At 51.4% G+C, this 22,279-nt stretch overlaps 1 protein-coding gene across 12 annotated transcripts in view; it reads left to right on the top strand.

Moving 5' to 3' along the window:
- Positions 1-22,279, top strand: part of GRIN1 (glutamate ionotropic receptor NMDA type subunit 1) — a 40,866-nt gene that overhangs the window by 3,023 nt on the left and 15,564 nt on the right. For 9 of the 12 annotated variants that reach the window (XR_012631800.1, XR_012631799.1, XR_012631802.1 and 6 more), the window contains exons 2-14: positions 1,074-1,208; positions 8,844-9,020; positions 13,609-13,671; positions 14,428-14,528; positions 15,112-15,233; positions 15,789-15,963; positions 17,514-17,658; positions 17,758-17,841; positions 19,011-19,146; positions 20,058-20,185; positions 20,366-20,530; positions 20,986-21,104; positions 21,813-21,925. Coding sequence is in view for 8 of the 12 variants with exons in the window: in XM_074890948.1 (XP_074747049.1) it covers positions 1,074-1,208; positions 8,844-9,020; positions 13,609-13,671; positions 14,428-14,528; positions 15,112-15,233; positions 15,789-15,963; positions 17,514-17,658; positions 17,758-17,841; positions 19,011-19,146; positions 20,058-20,185; positions 20,366-20,530; positions 20,986-21,104; positions 21,813-21,925 (1,663 nt within the window). In the remaining 4 variants the exon portion in view is untranslated. The remainder of the gene's footprint in view (positions 1-1,073; positions 1,209-8,843; positions 9,021-13,608; positions 13,672-14,427; positions 14,529-15,111; positions 15,234-15,788; positions 15,964-17,513; positions 17,659-17,757; positions 17,842-19,010; positions 19,147-20,057; positions 20,186-20,365; positions 20,531-20,985; positions 21,105-21,812; positions 21,926-22,279) is intronic. The other 3 variants (XR_012631801.1, XM_074890941.1, XM_074890947.1) reach the window with 1 other exon arrangement.

The raw sequence follows: 22,279 nt of genomic DNA, 5'->3' as shown, positions 1-22,279 counted from the left end.
AATGCCACCTCCTCCGGTGACCTCCCCAACCCCTTCTCCAGTAATTCCTCCCTTTTCCCAGGGTGGGGTCTCCAACCCCTGCCCCAGCTCACTCTGCATCCTCAGCTTGCTCCCACCCAGCACCAGGCAGGATCTCCCCTCTTCCCACCCAGCCCCCAGGTCCCCTTCCCCAGGCACGCTTCATCCTCTCCCATCCTAGCAAGCCATCCCTCCAGCCTGGGTGCAGAGCACATCCTGGGGCTTGGGCAGATGCTTGGAGGATGAAGTGTTATTTCCTCCCAGACATCAAAGTCCTTGCACTGATTCACCCTAGCTGGAGAGCTGTCACCAGCTGGGGACATTCCTTATGTTGTGAAAGGGCATTAGTGTAACAAAGGATCCCCCAGGGATTACCCAGCTCCTTCCTCTCGGTTTGACAGAAAATAGGATCCTGCTGGAGACCAGAATCGCAGCCCTGTAATAACAGCAGGAGCTTGCCAAGATCCTCCTTCCCCATTTCAGTAGAACCCAGATCCCCTGCGCCCATCACTCTGGTGTGCTGAGGGCAGATCCTGGCTCCCGCCCCCCCCCGTGGCCCCTCCAGCTTTCTCTGTGCACTGAGAGCCAGATGGCTGATTTGCTCCGCGGCTCTGCTCTCCTTCTCCTGCTCCCAGTCCCAGCTGACCACTTTGTTTGTAATAGTCCTCGGAGGGGAATTACAACTGAGTATTAAATGTGTGGTTAAAGAAATCGCATTACACAGTGTGACTGTAAGGGAGATGTTTCCCTTTAATCTGTAATCCATGAAAGTTATTAGTTTAGTGAGCAGAGTGGCTAGGCACAGCATTTCCATTAAGATATAACCCTGAGCAGACCCATCACCTCCACGCAGGCTGCAGCCTGAGCCATGGCACAGCACCCCTTGCTCCCCGGTGCAGCCCTTGCTTCGCTGTTCCTGATTATTTGAATGCCGTTATCGTGTTAACATGGGGCTGTTTAACATTGCAGAAAAGAAAAGGAAAAAAGAAAAATCACACTTGATGGCTGATGTGCTCCTGTGAAATAATGTTTGTGTCATGTATCCTGTCCTACAGGTCTATGCAATATTAGTTAGTCACCCTCCTGCTCCCAACGATCACCTAACACCAACACCCGTATCATACACAGCTGGCTTCTACAGGATCCCTGTCATTGGTCTGACAACACGCATGTCTATATATTCTGATAAGGTAACTGATGCATGTTTCTAGTCTAGTACCTCATACATGTGGTGTAAATCAGGAGTGCCCATCAGGAGGGTTAATGGTGTCTACACGACCCTGCCTATCTATGTGTCTGTCTGTCTATCCATCCTCTCCAGTTAAACCAGCAGCTCCCTCTCCCTCTCTCCCACATTCCCCGGTACATTATTTTTTCGCAGCTGCCAGTGTTGACCTACATAGTGCTGGACGATTTCTGCAGCGTTTCTCTGCCAGGCTGCTGGGCTTGCGGCTCTTCAGCCAAGGCAAATGCACAAACTAGCTCCTGCCCTGATCACTAGTGACAGCCGGGGGGTCCTGGGGGCTTCCCGGGTGAGAGGGGGCTGCGGAGGGGCAGGAGGATCCTAGTGGAGCCTGTTCATCAGGCAGGAGCTCTCTGGGGCTTGGAGATTGCTTGATTGTGTTCACTTCTCTGGGTTTATATGGTGTTGGTAGAGGACATAATAGAATAGACTAACAAGTTATCCCGAGGCTTTAAATGACATTCAGTCCAGCCAGCACTCAAGAAAGAGGTTCGAATTCCAGTGTCTCAAACCACTCTCTGCTGTCCCTGTGGAAACACAGAGACTTCCAGGCTGGACGACATCCTGCTATGTGCAGGGGCTGGGGGCCATGCCCTGTCCTGGGCAATGAGGTGCTGCCCTGGCCAGCTCTTCCACTGGGTGCTCCGCTCACAACCCGTCTTGCAAAGACACTTGGGGATTAGTTTTTACTAAAGCAGGAGCTGAGCAGAGCCTGACAGATCACATGCCATTGCAGCCTTGGTAGAGGTTTTCACCCGAGTGCGTGAGCTTAGTGGGTGAGATCAGGCCTGTTTTGAAGCACGAATCGGCCTTTGCTTGGAAAAAATGTGAATATTCACAAATGCAAATGTTCAGTGCAAAAATAGTCACTCCGCCTACATGCTAAATGAAGTCAAATTTCAGGAGGGAGGAGCAGAGGCTCCCAGAAATGCAGCCTGCAGGACTGCTTGACTGGAGCACCAGCAGGTCTTGGCATCTCCCACTGAGTAAAACCATGGTAGGACAACCAGCAAGCCAAGACCACGGCAGTGACAGCAACAGTGGCTGCCAGGGGCTGGGGACCTGCACTACCCTGGAAAGGTCCCGTCAGGCACTGTCAGAAGGAAAGGGATGATAACAGAGCTGTCAGACTGAGGGAGAGGGCAGGCAGTAGGTAGGAAATTTGCAGGGCGAATTTGGTTCGTGATGCCGTGGGGAGGAGATAGGTCTGATCAGCAATGTCACTGAGAGGGACCATGTCACAGTGCACAAGATGGCAGGGAGAGGAGACCCTGCATGCTGTCAGTCCAGCTTCATCTCAGCAGAGCCATGCTCACCAAAGCTAACTGGCCACCTTTTCCACAGCATGACCTTGTGCTGATTTGTGTGCTCAGGCTGAGGGGGTGGGAGCTTCCCCAGCAGACTCTGCTTCAGCCATTTTTTTCCTATTTAAAACATGTTTTCTGCAAAAGTGGCTCATAAAAACCACATGGCTCACTTCAAAGCTGGAGGAGCAACCCACTGCAGCAGTGCCAACTCACTGCAGTGGCAGGGAGATGCTCCCCACAGAGTATTTGGGGGCGTTGGGCAGGTGCAGCGCTGTGGGGTGCACATGCCTGGCAGAGACTCAGCAGGGAGGTCACATGGCAGGTCTCAGCCCTCCAAGCACTCCTGCCTGGCTGGCCTCATGCTCAGCCTCCTTCCCACCAAGGCATCCAGGGGCTGGAGGACTTCGAGCTCTCTGCAGAGAGGGGAGTTGCAGGCAGGAGATGGGGCAAACGCAGGGACTGAGTGGGTAGAGGAGCAAGGACATTGAATAGTGGACTAGCAGGAGCTGGAGGGGACAGCAAAGGTGGGAGTGGAGTGGAGGAGAGCAGAGCAAAGGGCCGTGAAGGCATGGGACAGGACAGTGCAAGGCTCTGCACACTCATGCAGGACAGGCTGGCTGGTGCAACACGAGGACATTTTTGGTTTCCAGTGATCAACTTGCTTTTTTTTTTTTTTTTTAATTCAGGAAATTATATCTTTCAGCTTAGTTTCTATGGAAACAAGCTTGTAAGATCACTTTGTGTGTATACCCCGGATTGGTTTTGAAGGCATCAGCCAATTTTAGCTAAATTTTACAGGGGGTTGAAGTCTCAGAGTTAATTATGGTCCTCCCAAGGCTAAGCTGCTGGGGAGAGAAAAGTGTGGGCCTCAGCACAGACAGGTTTGCCCAGTACTGTTTGATGCTCTCAGATCATCTCCAGTCGAGCACAGTGGTCCACGAGCTATAGTCAGTCTTTCAACAAAGATAGCCCACAGAAGCAAGCTTTATTGCTCCCAGTATTCGAAGAACTATTTGTTCTAGAAATGGTTCTGCAGCTATCAAGCTGAGCACTCTGGCTTGGCAAGCTTTGTTTGGCCGCCTTATGTCTACATCTTACAAAATCATTTCCTGTTTCTTCACCGAGATCCTCACGTCATTCAGCACAGTCCTGCCTGCATGGTGAGGGGGTCTTTGAAGTCAGAGTCACCTCTGAGGTGAGCAAGGAACTGCAGGAAGAGAGAGGAGGGTCTCACAGTAAAAGCAGCAGAACGGTACCCATTGCTGTGGTGTCCATCTCTATGGAGAGCTCTTCATGGACTGCTCATGGACTGAGCATTGCAAAAATCATGCTCTGACCTTCTCATGCTGGGCCCCCTGAACAGACAGGCTGGGCTATTGCTTTAGTGTTTCTGTTCCCCATGTGTCATTGGAGGTATTTATATCTCCTTTACATCTCAGCTGAAAAATGAGATGACATTGACGTCTTGACAACATGAGAAATATGAAATGACACTGAGAGTATTGAGAGTGAAGCTCATGGGGAAATGCACAACTCAAGAGCTGGGAAGGTCTGATGCCGTTCATCACCTCCATGTGGGACCACCCCTATGTGATGGGGATGAAGGGACATGCCGGGTGCCCCGAGGTGCTGAGCCCCACACCACCCCCCTGTCGGAGAGGCAGTGCACCAGAGGAACGAGGGTGGCTCTTAACTGACACTTGCTCTGCTGCTGAAAGAGGTGGAAAATGGAGTTTAGTCATTCTGCACTTGCAGAGACATTTCAGTGTCTAGCAGCTCATCCTGGTAGTTGAAATGAGCTCTGTCTCTCCCTTTCTCCCTCTCTCTCCAGCCTGGGCATGGGGATGGCTTTTCCCTCTGGTTCCTTGTCTCCTTGTCTTGGAGTATAACCACTCCATGCCCTCCCGGGGGGTTACTGCTCACTGAGAGGGGTATTTTTATTACTGGTCTCACTGGCAAACAACACTCAGGAGAAACTGTATTAGTCAGCGTGGGAAGCTGCACTGAAAGTGGGGAGAAAAGTGATTCCCTTCGACCAAGATCAGGGTCAGGACTCTCACTGACATCTGCAAGAAGTGACTGGAGAGGCTGGTTAACATAAAGAGATGTTTGCCCCGGGAAGGGGTTTCACAGCCTCCGCTGACCAGCACAGCCCTCATCAGGGGTGGCCTGCAGTGCGTCAGAGCAGATGAGGGGCTCTGTGCACTGAAGCCTGTGCTGATGGCAGTGATGGAGCCCACTCATCCCAGTGGAGGACAGTTTTTCACAGGGTCTTGGGATTCAAGCTGGGAGAAGGACAGAGCACGCCCACCACTCCACCAGGCTGCTGGTGCTGGGCCATTTCCCAGAGGTTGGCAAGTCCTTTCCTCCATGCACTGCAGGGAAAGGCAGACGATGCATTTGTGCCTGAGTTCCCCAGGTGCCTGCCCCCACTAAAATCCTTCCCAGCACATGCCTAAGCTATGTCAGAGTTGTCTCAGCTCCCTCCCACGTCTGCAGCTATCACGCGGGGCAGTGGGCAGGCTGCTTTCTGATGGGGCTCAGCGACATGTCTGCTGGCTGGCGGGCAGGCTGGGCAGAGCAGGGGACAGAGCAGCCAGGCTCCTTCCACAGAGACACTGACCAAGGCTTCTTTTTCGTACCCAGCTGATGATTTTTGCTAAATTATCAGGAACTTTATATATTTGGATCTCTGTCAATCTCTTTGAAACTGCGGAGACAGCTCAGTTCTGGAGTGCATTGCTAGAAAGGGGACTGACCACATGATTTCCATAGATAATGAAACAAAACCACATTGTTTCCTCAAGCCTGTAGGAAACATTACCAGCCATGGACCATGAGCTGTGATGAGTCCTTGGGCAGATAGAGGTAAAGAAGATAGCAATCCTTTCCCTCATGGACCTAGCGCTTAGCGCTTATCTCTAAGCAACATAGCACTTAGAGATACGGTGTAGTTGGGAACTGTCAGGGGTAGGTTAACGGTTGGACTAGATGATCTTCAAGGTCCTTTCCAACCTAGATGATTCTGTGATTCTGTACAGGTCCTTATGTGGACACACACACGCTGCCTGGTGGCCCCACAGCCATGCCTGCACGCTCCCTGTACATGTGCACATCCCCTACGTACAGTAACTCCATCAGTGGGCACCCACAGGCGCACCCTCCCCCAGGCATGCCGTGGCCATGCGCAGACTCTTTGTGCACAGCTATCCAAGCACCCAAGCATGTTCCCTGCATGGGTACATGCACACACATGCTTTCTGCATGTGTACGCTCACATTTATGCATACACAGAGTCCTTGCTTTCACACATGCATACACACACACACACACATGATCTACTCAAACTTAGCTTCTCTTCGTACGTACTCATATCAACCAAGTCAGTACCACTAATAATTTGCAGTTCCTAAGAGTCCTGACCCAGCACATGTCCCCAACCTCATAAGCACACTCACTCCCAGCTCCATGGGTTTCTGCCGCTTGGAAGCCTGGATCCCTTCCCAGCCTGTATTACTTTTTGCAGAAACAGAATTAGGTGCGGAAGCACAGGGCTGAGCACTCAGGTGTTGGTGGCAAGATAGGGAGGTATTGCAGAAAGCCGCTCCTCAGCTCAGGGTTGCTGTCAGCAATTCCCACGCTCACATCCCAACCCTCCCAGCAGGCAGCAGGCACACTCAGAGGAGAGCAAATTATGTGAATCCTGCAAAACATCTTATAAGGCAAACTGCTGATTTGTAATTAGGAGCATTTTTTTCTGTGTGCCTGATCTGAGGGGAGTGGAGCAGTACATCAGGGACAGTGCTGATGAGCGGTGCAGCTGAAATGGATGCACAGTTGCCTCACATAGGCTGTGTTAAAAAATCAGGCCTTTATAACAGTAATTTACCTAAAAATGTGATAATTATGATGCCTAAATCATTACATCCACATGCGTTCCGTTATGGCCCCATGTGGCCATGGGCTGCATGGCCAGGAAAGATCTGTGCTGGGTTTCGGAGCGATTTGCAGAGACCTGTGAGAAGTCACCGCATACGCTGTGATAGGGGTTACCAAATCACACAAAACCTGATTCCCAACTGCCTCTGCACATCACAAGTTGGACTTGTTAACCTTTGGGGGACTCCACTTTCATTTTTCTGCCAATCTTTGGGCCCTGCAGAGAAGTTCAGGAGTTCCAGGTCCTTCAAAGGCTGAGCACAGAATGTGAGTGCTTATCCTGAAATCTAGACTCAGAATTTGCAATTTGTTATTCTTTGTTACCCTTTTTAAAAACTACAATTCTGTAATCTGAGACCTGAGATATCATCATAGCAAGTCTACGGCCCTTTGGACACCGCCTCAGAAATCAAATTTGCCTGAACTGTTAAACGAAGTTGTTCTCCAACAACTTTGCAGTAAAATTTCTTCATCTGAACCTAGTGATAGGTTCAAATAGGTTCAGAAAGCCACAATCAGTTTAAACAGCATTTTTGCAAGCTAGGTGGGAAACTAGAAAATAATTTGAGGCAGTATATTGAAATTTCAAAGATGTTTTAATTTCAAAAAAACGATTGAAATAATTTTGTTAGCAATTTGATTTTTTTTAGCCTATATTTTTCTGCCTTTTTTTTTTTTTTATTATTAGCTATTCTGGATTTTTTCATTTCTTTCCTCTCCTCTGACATTTATCCATTTCCATTTTAATTTTCCCTGGATTTCCTTAAACTGATTAAAAATGCTCAGGGGTCTTGTGTGCCCCTGGCCCAAGCTGTGCATCTGGGCCTAGAAATCCCTGGGCATCTCTGCTGACTCCAAAGAGAGCTTGAGCACCGTGTTGGTGTGGAGACCATAGCTGTCCTTCCATTGCTTGTCCCTATGGGGCTTCTTCCCGATCCTGTTGCTCAGTACTGGGCCTGTGGGGTGAGCTGCATTTCTCCTGCTCTTCATGTAATTGGGAAAGTTTGTATCAGTCACACAAAACTGCAACTCTGAGATGCTTGTTATGGCTCTCCTGGTTCGTTTCCTCCTTCGATTAAGCATCCACAGTTCTTCTCAGTCTCTTCAGTAATTAGGAAATGATACCAGTACTTTGGTATTTTTGCTGCTGCCTCTGTCGTTTCTGTGTTTTGGGCCACAGCAGCAGAACAGAGCTCTCCCAGTACAGAGAGACCTGACCGTGGCAGGGATTTTGAATTATTTTCTATATATTGCATGGTTTGGTTTGACTTTATCACCATGTCGAGGGTGAGGAAAAGGCATTAAGTGGTCTGCCTGTTCCTCCTGAGCAGGACCATGGTGGCCATGATGCCTTTTCCCTTCCAGTGTGAATTACTTTGGCCCATTCAGGACTATTTCTGACCCATGCTGGGTCCAGCCTCTGGATGAGCAGGTCTGGACAAGCCCTGTTTGGTCCAGAGGACCATTTCAGCCTTAAAAAAGGAAATATTATGGTGCTTTCTTTTTTTGTCCTTTCCTTTTCCTTTTTCCGCCTCCCTCCAGCATGTAGGTGGTTTGTCAAGGAGCATCCATGCTGAGCATAAGCACTTTCATTTTCTAATATTTGACTCTAGGGCATTTTGGAAAAGCTGCATTTTTTGAAACCTCTCTGTCAGCTACAGCTTTTGGTCCAATTGTTCCCCTAAGAGTGCTGTACTTAATTAGGTTGGAATTGCTATTGCTCAATCATCCAACCATGATGATGTCTTTAACCAAATTGGATAGGTTAGTCGGGACATGGGTCCAGAGTTGCATCCTCCTGTGTGCTCTGCAGAACAGGCTGACCTAGAAACAGCCAAACAGCATATTATAAAACTGCTTTTCTGAATTTCTCTTGTGACAAATAACTAATATATCTGCATGTACCTGCAACTGCTCCTTGTCACTCTCTAAAGGGAATTAATTTTCTTTTTGATGTCCGTTGGTCAGTAATATTTTCAAAAAGTCAAGAGGAAAGGCTATATTTGCACTGAATGTTGCTGACAGTTCGTTGCTGGATAGGCTTTTCTTCACCGTGAATTTACAGACCACAAAGCAAAAAGTCCTCTTTGCCATGCACTGGATTGACCAGAGAGGTACAAAATCATAGCCAGGTTCAGTTCCAGCCAGAAGAAAGAAGTACAGGTCCCAGAGCCTAGGTCTACCAAAAGTGCCACCCAGACGTCTACCAAAAATTGCTGCTCTGCCTCTTTGGCCCTGCGATCCCAGCCCTGTCCCTGCAAACCTTCCCGGTCCCCAAGACGCACCCTGGCTGACAACCCAACCAGTCTATGTTGAGCTCTTGTTCTTCCTTGCAGAGCATCCACCTGTCCTTTTTGCGCACAGTCCCACCATACTCTCACCAGGCCAATGTCTGGTTTGAGATGATGAGAGTCTTCAACTGGAATCACGTCATCCTGATAGTCAGTGACGACCACGAAGGTCGTGCTGCACAAAAGAAGCTGGAGACCCTCTTGGAGGAGAGAGAGTCCAAGGTCAGTTCCTGAACATTGTCTTGTAGCTTTGTTTAAGCAACAACAACAAAACTAGAAGTCTCGGGCTGTTGTATGTATGTAGATTTCTGTATGTAAAACACCTTTTCTTTCCATTGTAACATGGCTAACATGCTTAAAGCATCAACAGTGTCTGACTAGTACCTGACAGAACTTTGTACTTTATTCATTTCACTTGCTTTGCCATGGTCAAAATCTCCTACATGTAAATCGACTACAAAATGAAGGGAAGGATAACCTGGAGCTCTGCAAATGCCTCGCCCAAGATTCCCACCTAAGGAGAGGACCAGTCGCTCAGCTTAGGGAAGCACCTGCCCCACTACAGCCACCCAGGGGCCAGGCAGACCCAGCAGTGCCAAACCAACCCCGAAAAGCAGCTTCTGAATTGGCTAACTGGAGCTCACCTTAGTGGCTTAGGAGGGGCAAGGGCAGCCGGCGCATTGATGCACGGAGGTATAATGCACCCTCTCTATAAAGCTGTCAGCTCTGCAGCTGCAGGCTGACGCCCCCGTTCCCATCTCCATTGAAGCACATGCCAAACGCTGCTTTCCTGACACCCCATGCTGTTACGAGAGGGCGGTTGCGGCTGGCGGGAGCAGCTTTATCGAGGAGGTGCACTGCACCTGCACTCAGGGCCACGCAGGGGAGCAGGGAGGGAGGCAGGGGAGGTCCCCGAGCCTGCTAGAAGTTCAGGAAGACTACCATAGACCTGCTGCTGTTGAGTAAAAGGACTGAGCAAGTGTTCAAGACAAGCAGGGAAGGAGAATACAGGGAGCTGTTCAGCTGCAGTGCTTCAAAGGCAGGTGCCTGTCTGGAAGGCAAGGAACCACCTCCTGCCCGACAGGGTGAGGTCCCAGCACGTCCTCTTGTCCAGGGCAGGGTGAGGTCCCCTTAGGGTGGGCAGAGCCCGAGCTCATTTCCAAGTCTCCAGCAGCGTCAGGGCAGGCACCCATTCCTGGCTGTTCCCTCCTGGGTCACAGGTAGGGACAACAACCTGCTCTTCTCCAGCCTCACCAGCAGCTGCTGGACATCTGGCAGTTGGCTGCTGAGGAGATGTGGCCGTAGACCCTTCTTGTGCTGAGTTGGAGGCTGAGCTGAGAGACCAGAGAGAGCAGCCTGTCACTGCTCTTCATCACCTCTCGTCAAGCCGCTGGCGGAACAACTGGTGCAGGGGCGTGTGCTGGCACAAGCCACACTGACCAACAGGCTTTTGTTTTTGGCAGTGGTTTCCAAGAAGTTTCATCCTTGCTGCATCCGGGGCCATCGTGAGACACTGGTGTGGCACCAACCATGGTGGGATCCTCCTGCCTCCAAAGGCAGCTTCCCGCTGGGTGACAGTGGGCCAATATTTCTTTCCAAAGCCTCTTCCCAGCACAGTGTCCCTCACCCAGGGAGAGCTGTGGAAAGGTTGTTCCCACTGTCAGTCTGTTGTTCCTTTCCTTGCATCTTTTGATTTCCACTTTCTGTTTTCCTGCAGTTCCCGTGCACCCCCTTTTGCCACTCCCTCTCATGCCTCCACTCCCTGCTTGCTCCATGCAATGCTTCCAGGCACAGGGTGTTTTTCTTCTTCAGCCTGCCCATCTTACAGGAAAGCCTTTGAGATCTGGGGCTTGAAAGATGGGGAGGGAGGGTCTGTCCTCAGACCTGTTCCACATTTGCACTGCATCTACAACATGTCTTGGTGTCTCCTGGCAGCCATTGGGCTACTGCAAAAGCCCTGGCTGTCCTCCAGCCTAGGACATGTGCTCTGTGATGGTAGGTCACCTTGTCTTCCCTTTGGGCTGTGCCACCACATCTTGTTTCTTTTTCCTTTGAGGAGCTTGTTCTGGTCAAACTGACTGGTCTGACTGGTCTTGAAGGTGGTAGATACCCACGCTGGGGCTTTCCTGTCTTCCTCAATCTCTTCTGCTGTCTAATTGCTCTTCTAATCACTGGTGTGCTGACTCTCTTCATGCCGTCATGTGGTACCCTGGACCCTTCCCCAACCTCCTCAAGGGCAGCCTGGGCCTTGGGGAGGCATCAGGCAGGAGACCTGCTCTCAACCTCTTCAAGGCTTCTATCACAGCCTCTGAGGACCTGGGGGACCTGCTATGGGTCAGAGACCCACCCGCCAACCTGAGCTCTTGGATATGAGCATGGCTTGTTCCCTGGAGTCTGCGCCAGCACTGGATGTCACTATGGCACCATTGAGCGGATTTGCACTTCAAGCAGGCATTTGGAGCCCAGCACTCGGGCCAGGCTGGCCAGCCCTGGCACACCCCATGTGCTAGCCTTATCTTAGGTCTCTCTGCAGTAACTCTCAGCCTGGAGCTACTGCTTCATCCCAGTACAGCTCTGCTCATTCATCTGGGCAGGCCACCACTGCACCAAGGCTGCTCGGGTACAGGAGGGAGTGCCAGACGCTGTGAAAATCAGTCTGTCCAAGTCAGAGGTGGCAGGTCCCTGGTGTGCTGGCTCCCTTTCTCTGGGACAGTGGCATTCATGAAAGTGGCAAATTTTTGAGTGAGTACTGGAGAACATGGTAGAAGGTGAATTTTGAATTTGTGGGTCCCTGTGTGAAACACAGGCTGAGCGGTAGGGAAGGGCTGCAGGACTACATGGAAAAATGGGAAAGAGAGGAGACATTACTGGTCTAGTTCTGGCAATAGGGATAGTGACAAGGAAAGGCAGAGGTGATCAGGTGCCATCAGGTCCAGCTTTTCCACACCCAAGACTCTGCTTCACTTTGCTGACCAGTTTGGTTCAAGGTGCCAGCACATCCCAGGCACACACGGCAATTCGTGGCTGGAGGCTGCAAGATGGATGACCAAGTTTCTGGCTAAATTGACAGTGGTTGAGGAAAAGTGGCCAATATCTCATCACTGGAGAATATTCATGCTGTCCTGCTGCAGCTCTGCTCTCCTTGGAGGCAGTTGTTACTCCAGGTCTCAGTGTGATCTGGGCAGACTCCAAGAAGCCATTGCAGAAATCTTCACTACGGACATCATCAGAAATGAAGGCAGACTGGGCTCCAAGCAGATTTTTCCTCCTCAGATACTTTTCCTTGCAAGGACCCAACTTCTTTGAGCAATGAAAAACCTGTCAGGCTGTGTCCAAGAAGAAAAGAAAGATTGAACAGCTGCACAGAAAGGACACCTGGCAAAATGTTCTGCCAAAGACTGTTCTGAGTGCTCAGGAAGAGGCAAGCCATTTAGTTTGGAAAGCAAGATGCAGAGATAAAACCTGGATGCCTAAGGAACAACCTGGGAACGTGAACCCTTGCATTATGGGGATGCAGAGGGTTGGGTTCCTGGCAGGATCAGTTGCCATTGCCATAAGATGCTGCAAACTGGAGATCAGAATAGAGCTGTGTCCCATACCCCATACACACAGATCAGGGATGCCCAGCTGGGGTGGGATGGGGCCAAGAAGAAGAGGTTAGACTATGTCCCACCAAAACCTGCCAAGCACTATCTTGCAGGCACTATCAGGTTGATGTTATTGGCCTGACCACAGGGGCTGCTTCCGGAAAGATCCGTGGGGCTCTGTGCATGCTGCTGCAGGGTCAAGGTTCCTGAGAGCAGAGGCTGTTGACCCTCAGCACGCTGCCTGGAGGAGAGGAAACCTCCAGAAGTAGGGTTCATATCCCTGGCTCCTTCGGGGCCAAGCAGAAGAAGTGGCTCAGGCAGGAGACAAGGGATGGAGTAGGCTCTCTGCTCCAGTCTGTTATCTGCAGGATCAGTGCATGCTGAGCCACCTGCCCCCAGTTCAGGTGTGATGCTCAAGCTAGCAGCATGGAGACCACCAAGCAGTGAATCCCACTAGCCAAATGTAGGGTCAGGTTATGGGCACCGTGGTCTCCAGCAGCTGCACCTCCCAAGGTCACCTGTGTGCCACAGAGCCAAGAGGTGCCCTCGGCCCTCCCCAAGCACCAGGTAAAAGCTGCAATGTCATCCCATGATCACCATTGCTTCATATCGCCACGCTTTGAGCCAACACGGGACATAGAGAGCTTTTCTTTCTCTTTTGGATGGCAACAGAGCTCCAAAAAGCTGCTCCCTCCTTGCAGGGGGTGAGAAGTTCAGCTGAGACACCTCACTTGCTGTGAACTTTCTTAGGGTGAACAGGATTGTAATGACAATAGTGACGGTAGTAATGCTAATACTCTTAACTGTAACAGTTTGCGTTTATCCAGCACTTTCCGTACACAACATTTTGTCCTTTACTTCCACAGTAATTCCATGGAAATCCCATCACTTAGGCCCTTAGAGATGCGTAGATTGTTTCTGAGTTTAAGATAAAAATTTCTTGCTGAAGAATTCCCCAGTCCCACAAGGGAAATGCAACTGCATCGCAACAGCTGTGACACTCAGGCTTGCTCTAACCGATACGGCTTTGCACCGTGACGCTCCCGTGAGAGCTGAGGCACTCTCTCCTGATAGTGGTTTTTGCGAGCTCCAGCGTTATAGAGACCCTTTAGCAAACAGTGGAGGAGGAGGTGGATGTTGGATTGCTTTACTACACGTCATTTTCAACTGTTTATAATATTCTTCTGTGTCTACATATTTTCTCTGTGCACATTATTCATCAGAGTAAAAAAAGGAACTATGAAAACCTCGACCAACTTTCCTATGACAACAAGCGAGGACCCAAGGTATATATGCATGGAAATGCACGCCGCCCACCAACCTAACTAGCAAATGAAAAATAGCCACAGCCACCAGAAAAATAAAAAAGAAAAAAAAAAGAGAAAGAGAAAAAAAGAAAAGAAAAGAAAGAAAAAAAAAGATCCATGACTATGTTTCTTGGTAGCACGTTTTTATGTTGAGATAGTTTGGTTTGGACTTGAGAATGGAAACCTAGCCAGCTGACCCTGGAAGGATTTCTTTTTGAAACATGCATGTGAACCAGTAATTAACTTGCAAGTTTTTTTTTTTTTTTTTGAAAAGTTGAACCAACCCCCTTTCCTCCCCAAAGGAAACGGTTCCTTGGTGTAAGTTGCTCACTTTTACTCCCAAAGGTTAACCCTGTGCAATATGTTTTTTTCATTTCCCATGTTTTTGAAAAACAACACTCGTTTGAGTTTTCAATTGCATTTCAAAGCCTTTTTCTCTTTCCTGTACAATGCACGCCTCTTTTTGGGTCTTGATTGACTTCAGTTTGCATGCACAGTGCAAAAAAAAAAAAAAAAAAAAAACCAAAAAGCCAAAACATTAAAAGAGAAAGGAAGGAAGGAAAGAAAGAAAAGAAAGAAAAGAAAAGAAAAAAGAAAAAAGTAGCTATAACCAACCTTATTTGGCAGACTTTTGTACAGTTTAATGAATTCTCTTGACCCTTTTCTAGATAGCATGGCTCTCACAAGCAGTCCTGGGTCTCCCACACTAACCAGCTTTGCTCACACTAATCACAGGCTGAGAAAGTGCTTCAGTTTGACCCTGGAACCAAAAACGTGACGTCACTGCTGCTGGAGGCTAAGGAGCTGGAGGCGCGCGTCATCATCCTCTCTGCCAGGTAAGGCAGAGCCACCCCTTCCCCTCCCTACTCTGATTTCCTCACTCTCCCCTTTGCAATGCTGCTGAGCACTGGAGTCCATGCAGATATGGGGCTTGTTGTCCTTTCAAGGAGCGTGAGAGAAAACCCACATAAAGCCTCATGTTCCAGGCAGGCGGTGGATGCTGTGTTGTGCATGCTGCTGGCCAGGAAGCCTGCAGTCATGAGCATGGTTGAGATGCCTGGCTGTCCTGCAAAGTGTGAGCAGCTGCAGAAGCAGCAATAGCTACTCAAGATGTATCCTGATCCACCTGTGAAGGAGGGGACTCTTATTGCCCCTGTGCCTATAGATGGTGAGTGATAAGGAATGGGAAAGATCTGTAGATGCTCAGCAGTGCTGGGTGCTGTGGGATTAGATGAAGCTGAGAGAAAGGTTCCCATTGCATCAAGGAAATAGCCGTTGTCCAGGAGAGCCAGTTATCAGAGGAGGGGTGCCTGGGGATGTGTTTTCCCTGGCGCTGCCACCCCCTTGGGATCTGATACAGGAGAAAAGGGGCCATCCGGCAGCTGAAGCCACATTGCCGTTCCCTTCTTCTCGTTGCAGTGAGGATGATGCGGCTACGGTGTACAGATCAGCAGCCATGCTCAATATGACAGGCTCCGGCTACGTGTGGCTGGTGGGGGAACGGGAGATATCGGGCAATGCCCTGCGTTACGCCCCTGATGGTAGGCACCCGCCGGAGGCACGCATCCCGCTGTCAGCCAGGCTCAGAGGAGCCTGCTCGGAGCTGGGACGAGCGGCACCTGCCCTCCCGGGGACCCCTTGGGCTGGGGGAACGCGATGCCATGGTGGTCCCAAACAAGTGGAGGGTCCCACACCTTGCTTTCCACTCCCTTTACCCACATGGGGAGACAGCAGTCCAGCAGCCTTGGCCATGCTGCCATGCCCCAAATCCAGTTCACTGGGGCTTTGCCAGATGACCGTCACCTGGGGGAAAGGCTTGGGCAATGCAATGGGGATGGAGCACAGGGTGTCAGCGGTCCATGTAGCTGTCCCCAGTCCCCCTCCAGCAGGCAGGATGGTGCCAGCCCAGCACCACTGCAGCCGTTTCTCCTGCCTGCCCCTGCCTGAAGCTCAGGCAACTCCCCAACCGCATCCAAGGGATCCTCAGCCCATAACCATGTGCTTGGTGGTCCCCAGGCCCTGTGCATGGGAGTAGCATTGGAGCAGCAAGCGTGCCCCGGGGTGCTGACCTGCCTCCTCCTCTCTACTCGTGGCAGGCGTGATCGGTTTGCAGCTCATCAATGGGAAGAATGAGTCAGCACACATCAGTGACGCTGTTGCAGTGGTGGCCCAGGCTGTGCATGACTTGTTTGAGAAGGAGAATATCACAGACCCACCACGGGGCTGCGTGGGCAACACCAACATCTGGAAGACAGGACCCCTTTTCAAGAGGTATTTGAGAAAGGGTCCTGCTGGAGGGAGCAGAGGACCTGCTGGGGGAGAGCTGGAAAAGGTGGGAGCATGTGAAAAAGGTGCAGGAGGGCAACATGGTAGCTTTGTTCAGATTATTTGTCATCAAAGCTTTGGGGCATGTGTCATAGGACTGCTTGGACTCTCCTGCATGATTCGGATGTGAGGGCTACATCTCTCCTAGAAAACTAGCCAGGACATGGGCTCAGGCACTGGCCCCCAGTTTGTCCAGGCTGTTTTAGGCATCATCCTGGTGCCTGTCACCAATTCAGGCAATGCTTGTGCAGCTGGGACCAGTGTAGGCAGGGAGCTACTCTAGGAGGAAAATATCTGAGGACCATGATCTCTTCCAGTCCGGATCTTAATTCTGTGGGTTGAAGAGAGGAGAAAGGGGATTTTCTGCCAAATCAGTGTAGGAGGATATTTCTGTCAAATTGGAGCTCAGTGCTGTGGACATGTTTCTTGCTGAACATTTCAGGACTGCGGCATGGATCAGCATGCTGCAAGCAGAACTCCGGGGCAAGAGATCTCCATGCATGGGACAGGCTGCTCTCTGCTGTAGCAAATATTGGTGCTGTGTTTTTGGGTGGTGGGATCTCAGCAGATCTGAGCATGCGCATGCTGGATCCTGCTGCTGTGGGCAGTGTGATCGGCAGATGCTGCATGCACTTCCCAGAACCCAATCTTTGTGCCACGTGGGGTTTTGTGCTGCGTCACTGCAGATGCTGGAGCCGCAAGGGCCTTTTCTGCAGGCTGGGTCTTGATAAAGCAGCGATTCCCTTTGCATCAGTGCTCCCTGTGTAGGAGGGCTGCTCTCTGCAGCATGCAACCTGGCACCAGGATGTTATATTTGGCAGTGGGATCTTGTGCCGGGGGTTGTTCTCTGCAGACATGGTCATGGTGTCTGTGGGATGCCCTTTCTGTAGATCTGTATTCTGTTGAACGTGGGACCTGAAAAGCCTGAAGATTATTTTAGAAAAATTTCTGGCATCCTCTGCAGCGACACAATCTTTGGCATGAGCTATTCGAAGTTGTTCTCTAAGGTGCACTGCAAGTGGCTCAGGCAATTCTTCTGTGTCTTCACTATCATGTTTCGAGGATTTGGGGGGGCTGGTTCTCCCCTTGGTGGTGTATGTGCATGTCTGGGGCCCTACCCAGGCTGTAATGGACTGGTGCCAGATGGAAGCACCATGAGCAGTGGCATGGACACAGCTCCCAGGGGACCTCCAGAGGAAGGTGTCCTCGGGTGCTGTGGGACAGGTCATTCCTTAAGGGAATGGGACTGATCTGGTGAAAAATAAGGGGCAATGACAACAGATACAGTAGTGCAACACTCGAGAAACTGACCCCTTCCACCAGGAGGGGATAACCACAGGTTTATGAACAGACCATAGGTAGCCTTGACTGGACTTCTATAGGGTAGTGAGCATATGGCAGGCAACTGAGAGAAAGCATTTGCCTGATGCCTTCTTAGGTGTCCCTATGGCCACAGCAAGTTTTCTAGGTTGGCCTCGTTCTCTTTCTTTCCATAGGGTGTTGATGTCCTCCAAGTACTCAGAGGGTGTCACTGGACGGGTGGAGTTCAACGAGGATGGGGACAGGAAATTTGCCAACTACAGCATCATGAACCTGCAGAATCGGAAACTGGTTCAAGTTGGGATTTACAACGGCAGCCATGTACATACAGGCCTGGACAGGTTGGGTAGGAGGGTTGTGTGCGCTGGGGTATCTACCTATGGCCTCACATCTATCTCCTTCCTCTGGGATTGATCACAGGTCTTGACCAACGACCGGAAGATTATCTGGCCAGGAGGAGAAACCGAGAAACCTCAAGGCTATCAGATGTCGACCAAGCTGAAGGTAACAGCAAATGGCATTAGGGGGTGGCAGGTCTCTTCAGCTCTCTGCATGCAGGGCTGTGGCTTTATCTGCCTCCCACTTCCACTGCTGCATCTGCAGCTGTCATCAGTATTTGCAAACCCGGGGCACCTGCCATCTCGGAGAGGATATAGCAGAACAACTTAGAGAAGGTACGGGAGGGTGTTCAGAGCTAGAGCACAACTTCCAGCTGGATACAAACTAGATAGGGTGGTTTGGAGAGAGACAGCTGGAAAGGGGATATGAGAAAGAACGGTAGAAAAGGGATGGAGGGTTAAGTGTTCACCATTCCTCATGGCTTGGGAGCCAGAGGGCACCCAGAACAGGTTTGCAGGAAATACAAGTATGGGCTCTTTTGGCCAAGGCATCATTCAGTTCTGGAGACCGCTGCTGCTAGACAGTGCAGAGGTCAGAAGGAAACAGGTTCAAGAGGAGATTTAACAAGCCCGTGGAGGGTGGGTGGGCTGATGACTGCAATGTTGGGCTTGGGAAATCCCTGAAGAGCTGATGGCCAGAAGCTGAAGGTGACATTGGAAGAAGGTCCCTCCACTCTTGCTTTGCTTCTCATCCCATTCACTTAAGAGTAGCCCAGCAGCCACTTTAGTGACTGGATCCTGGGCAGGCTAGTCTCACCAGTATGACTGTTCCATTGTCCTACTGTCCAAATCACACATTCCCAGGGGCAGTGAGCCCTTATTCCTGCAGAGGTGGTGCAGATGCATTGGGATGCTGCTTTACTGAAAAGGTCCAGGGCAGAAGAGGGCAGAACAGATATTTATCTGCATTAGCTTGGGGCAGTGTGACAGTGTTTGGAGCACCATTCAGGGCACTAATCCTGACTATGTGGTGGCTCTCATCATCCTGCTGTTAGGGAGATGGGTGTGAGAGTCTTTGAGGCTGAGGTGAAAGTGCCACACAAAGGAGGATGCCCATATGGCTGTTCCTCATCTTGGGTGAAGCAAATGTTCCCCGTGCCAAAGCCAGGTCCTGCTGCTGGGCTGAGCGGTCTCATGTGTTGAGATGGCAGCTGAGGAGGGCACCACAGCATTGTAACCATGCTTGCGTGGAGAGGGCAGCCCAGCTCCCCACCCAGGAGAACATGACTCTGGAGGGGAACTAAGAAAAGTGGGTGTTCATGCTTCGCCTCGCAGATTGTGACAATCCACCAAGAGCCCTTTGTGTATGTGAAGCCCACGCAAGCAGATGGGACATGCAGGGAGGAATTCACAATCAATGGAGATCCTGTGAAAAAGGTCTTTTGCACTGGACCCAACGAGACCATCCCAGGTAACTCAGTTTGGTGGTGAGCGCAGTGGCTCCCCCAGCCTTCCCAGCTGATGAAGACTCCCGTCCAAAGAAGGGTCCCCAGGGAGTCACACAGGAGGCCCAGAGGATGAGGAGCAGAAAGCTGACAGCGCATTCAGCCCCTAAGTGCCCCCCGTCAGCTCAGCCCCACAGTAGTGCTGTGCAGTAACTGGGAACTGGGATTCGGGGTTTTGACCCCAAAAGATGGCTTTCCCACTGTCTCTCTTCTGGGTGGGCTCCAGGGCTGTTCTGGGGGAATACATCCCATGTTTCTGACTCCTGACATGTTCCAATTCTCTTTGCCTTGATGTCAAGCAGAAGTGAGAACCCTGAAGTACACCAGCACCTGCTGCACTGGTACTAACACCAGTTTCAAACCATTTTATTACGGAAAGCCTGTTTCAGTATTAGGAATGAGCACCTGGGGGGGAGTGTGAGCTGCTTAGCAATGCCAGGCTTGCCCAAATCCACCTGAAATGCATCCCCTTGGCCCATCACACTTTCATGTGCACAACTCCCCCCCACCAGCCCCGAGTTGTGTCCTGTGCTGTGTTCAACCTGATGGGTTCATGTTAGCCTTCCTCCAGCACAGCCTGCATGCACCAAGCCCTCTGTGTCCCCTGAAGTGCGTCGGTAGCACCAAATCTCAGCACACCTCACTGGGACATAGCAAATGAATGAGACCCCTTTGCCCCCGGCTTGCCAGCACCCATTGGCGATGGAGGCAGTGGGAGAGGGTGGTCGAGGACCCTGCCTGAACAATATGATCACATCTGATGTGAAACCAGAGCCATGCAGGTGGCTGCTCTAACGGGGGACAGCCATGGATCCTGCATGGGGTCCCTGGCAAAGGGTTGCCTCCGCTCATCCCTCCTATTTTCTCCCGCCTGCAGGCCGCCCCACCGTGGCACTGTGCTGCTACGGCTTCTGCATCGACCTGCTCATCCGGCTGGCGGGGGTGATGAACTTCACCTACGAGGTTCACCTGGTGGCTGATGGTAAATTTGGTACCCAAGAGCGGGTGAGTTTGGGCAGCCTGTGATACCTCTTTGCCTGTATCATGTGTTGAAACCTCCCCAGGCCCTTCTCTGGTGCAGGGGTGGGAGGGCAGTGCAAGGTGCCTGCCATGTGTGTGTGGGTCCTGGCTGGTGGGCTTCAGGTGCCAGGGCAGTGGGCTGATCCTGCACTGGCTCACTGGCAGGTTAACAACAGCAACAAGAAGGAGTGGAACGGGATGATGGGGGAGCTGCTGAGCGGCCAAGCGGACATGATTGTGGCTCCCCTCACCATCAACAATGAGCGGGCACAGTACATTGAGTTCTCCAAGCCTTTCAAGTACCAGGGTCTCACCATCCTTGTGAAGAAGGTATGGGCTGGGATGGGATGTTTTGTAGAACAGGGTAGGTGCCCTTTGCTCCCCAGCTTGCAGACACCTGCCATGCCTGCACCATGCCCATCCCCCCCAGCTGCTGCCCCCCCTGCCCACCCCAGGGCAGCCGTGGGAAATCCCAGCCTTTGCAGTGGGATGGCAGCCTCCAGGCTGCTGTTTTTAATGCTGGGTCTTGCTTCAGCCACAGAATCACAGAATCATTCAGGTTGGAAAAGACCCTTGGGATCATCGAGTCCAACCATCAGCCCTACTCTACAAAGTTCTCCCCTACACCATATCCCCCAACAGCTCATCCAGACCACCCTGAGCCTTCCTGTGTAACAGAGCAGGAGGAGCTCAGAGCAGGACAGGGGCCCTTGTGAGTCGAGCCAGGCAGGCAAGGTGCAGGCATGATGGGTGCCAGTACTGTTCACCTCTCTTCTGTGTGCTAGGAAATCCCTCGCAGCACCTTGGACTCATTCATGCAGCCTTTCCAGAGCACACTTTGGCTGCTGGTGGGGCTGTCTGTGCACGTGGTGGCAGTGATGTTGTACCTCTTAGACCGATTCAGGTAAGTGTGCTTTGGGTCACCCAAGGTCTGGGTGGGACAGGGAGGTGCTCCTGGGAACCATCCCCTGGATCCCTGCAGTGTCTTGCTCAGGCACAGCCCTGCAGCCCTTTGGGAGGCTCTCACAGGAGCTGGGCCTAGGCCCCTGGCCTCTCTGGCTGCTGATAAACTGGGAGATATGGATATGTGGGGTACCCGGCACCTGGATATGGGGGAGTATGCCTGTCAAACCAGGTGTCATTCTGGTGCCTGACCAAGGGGACTGTCAGCTCCTGGGCTCTGAGTTAGTCCCCTTCCTTGGCCCCAAGGCAGCTCCTCTGAAGGACAGGGAGCTTGTCCTCACCTCATCCCTGTGCCCAGAGGCTTTTGCAGTTAATCTGCAGTGAGTCCTCCGTGTTGCAGTGAGAGACTCGCGAGCTGGCTAGGATCAGGTGATCTGTCTGGCCCAGAGAGAAGCGTGATGGCACCAGTACCAGTGTGAGCCAGACAGGGTTGCAGATCAGCAGATGGGACATGCAAGGCAGTGGGATATGAGGGGTGAAGAGCAAGGTGCGATATGAGGGGTGAAGATCAGGGTGAAGAGCTGTTTGGGGCACAGGCACAGTCTTTAGGGATGAGTGATGTCAAGCTGTATCAGGACACTTAGGGCACAGTGGAGAGCCCTGGGAACCGTGATAAGGGATATGAGAAAAACTCTGTCTTGTATTACAGCCCATTTGGCCGGTTCAAAGTAAACAGTGAGGAGGAGGAGGAAGATGCCCTGACCCTCTCCTCAGCCATGTGGTTCTCCTGGGGAGTCCTGCTGAACTCTGGCATCGGAGAAGGTGTGTCACAGCACGCAGTGGGACTGCCCTGCAGTCCCAGCCCTGAGCTGATAGGGACACTGGGGTGGGGGAGAAGCCCATGTCCTCTTCCACTGCCTCCCTCTGTGGCAGGGCTGATGTCCTTGGGAGATCTCATCCCCTGAGCCTTCCCTGGAGCAGGCTGGTAGGAGATTCAGTGATTCTGGGGGTGGCACACTTGTAGCACTTGTGCAGACCATCCTGCCGTTCCTCACCATCAGTGATGGGAAATGGGTCTTACTCGGGCTGCTTCTCCTGCCCAGGGTTACACAACCACTCAGGGTGAGACATATCATGCCCTAGAAAGAGCTGGGTTTTTCTTGCTTTGAGTAGCAC

This window comes from Strix uralensis, chromosome 21 (genome assembly GCF_047716275.1).
Source record: "Strix uralensis isolate ZFMK-TIS-50842 chromosome 21, bStrUra1, whole genome shotgun sequence".
Classification (NCBI taxonomy): Eukaryota; Metazoa; Chordata; class Aves; order Strigiformes; family Strigidae; genus Strix; species Strix uralensis.
This window is presented reverse-complemented; position numbering and strand designations above follow the sequence as displayed.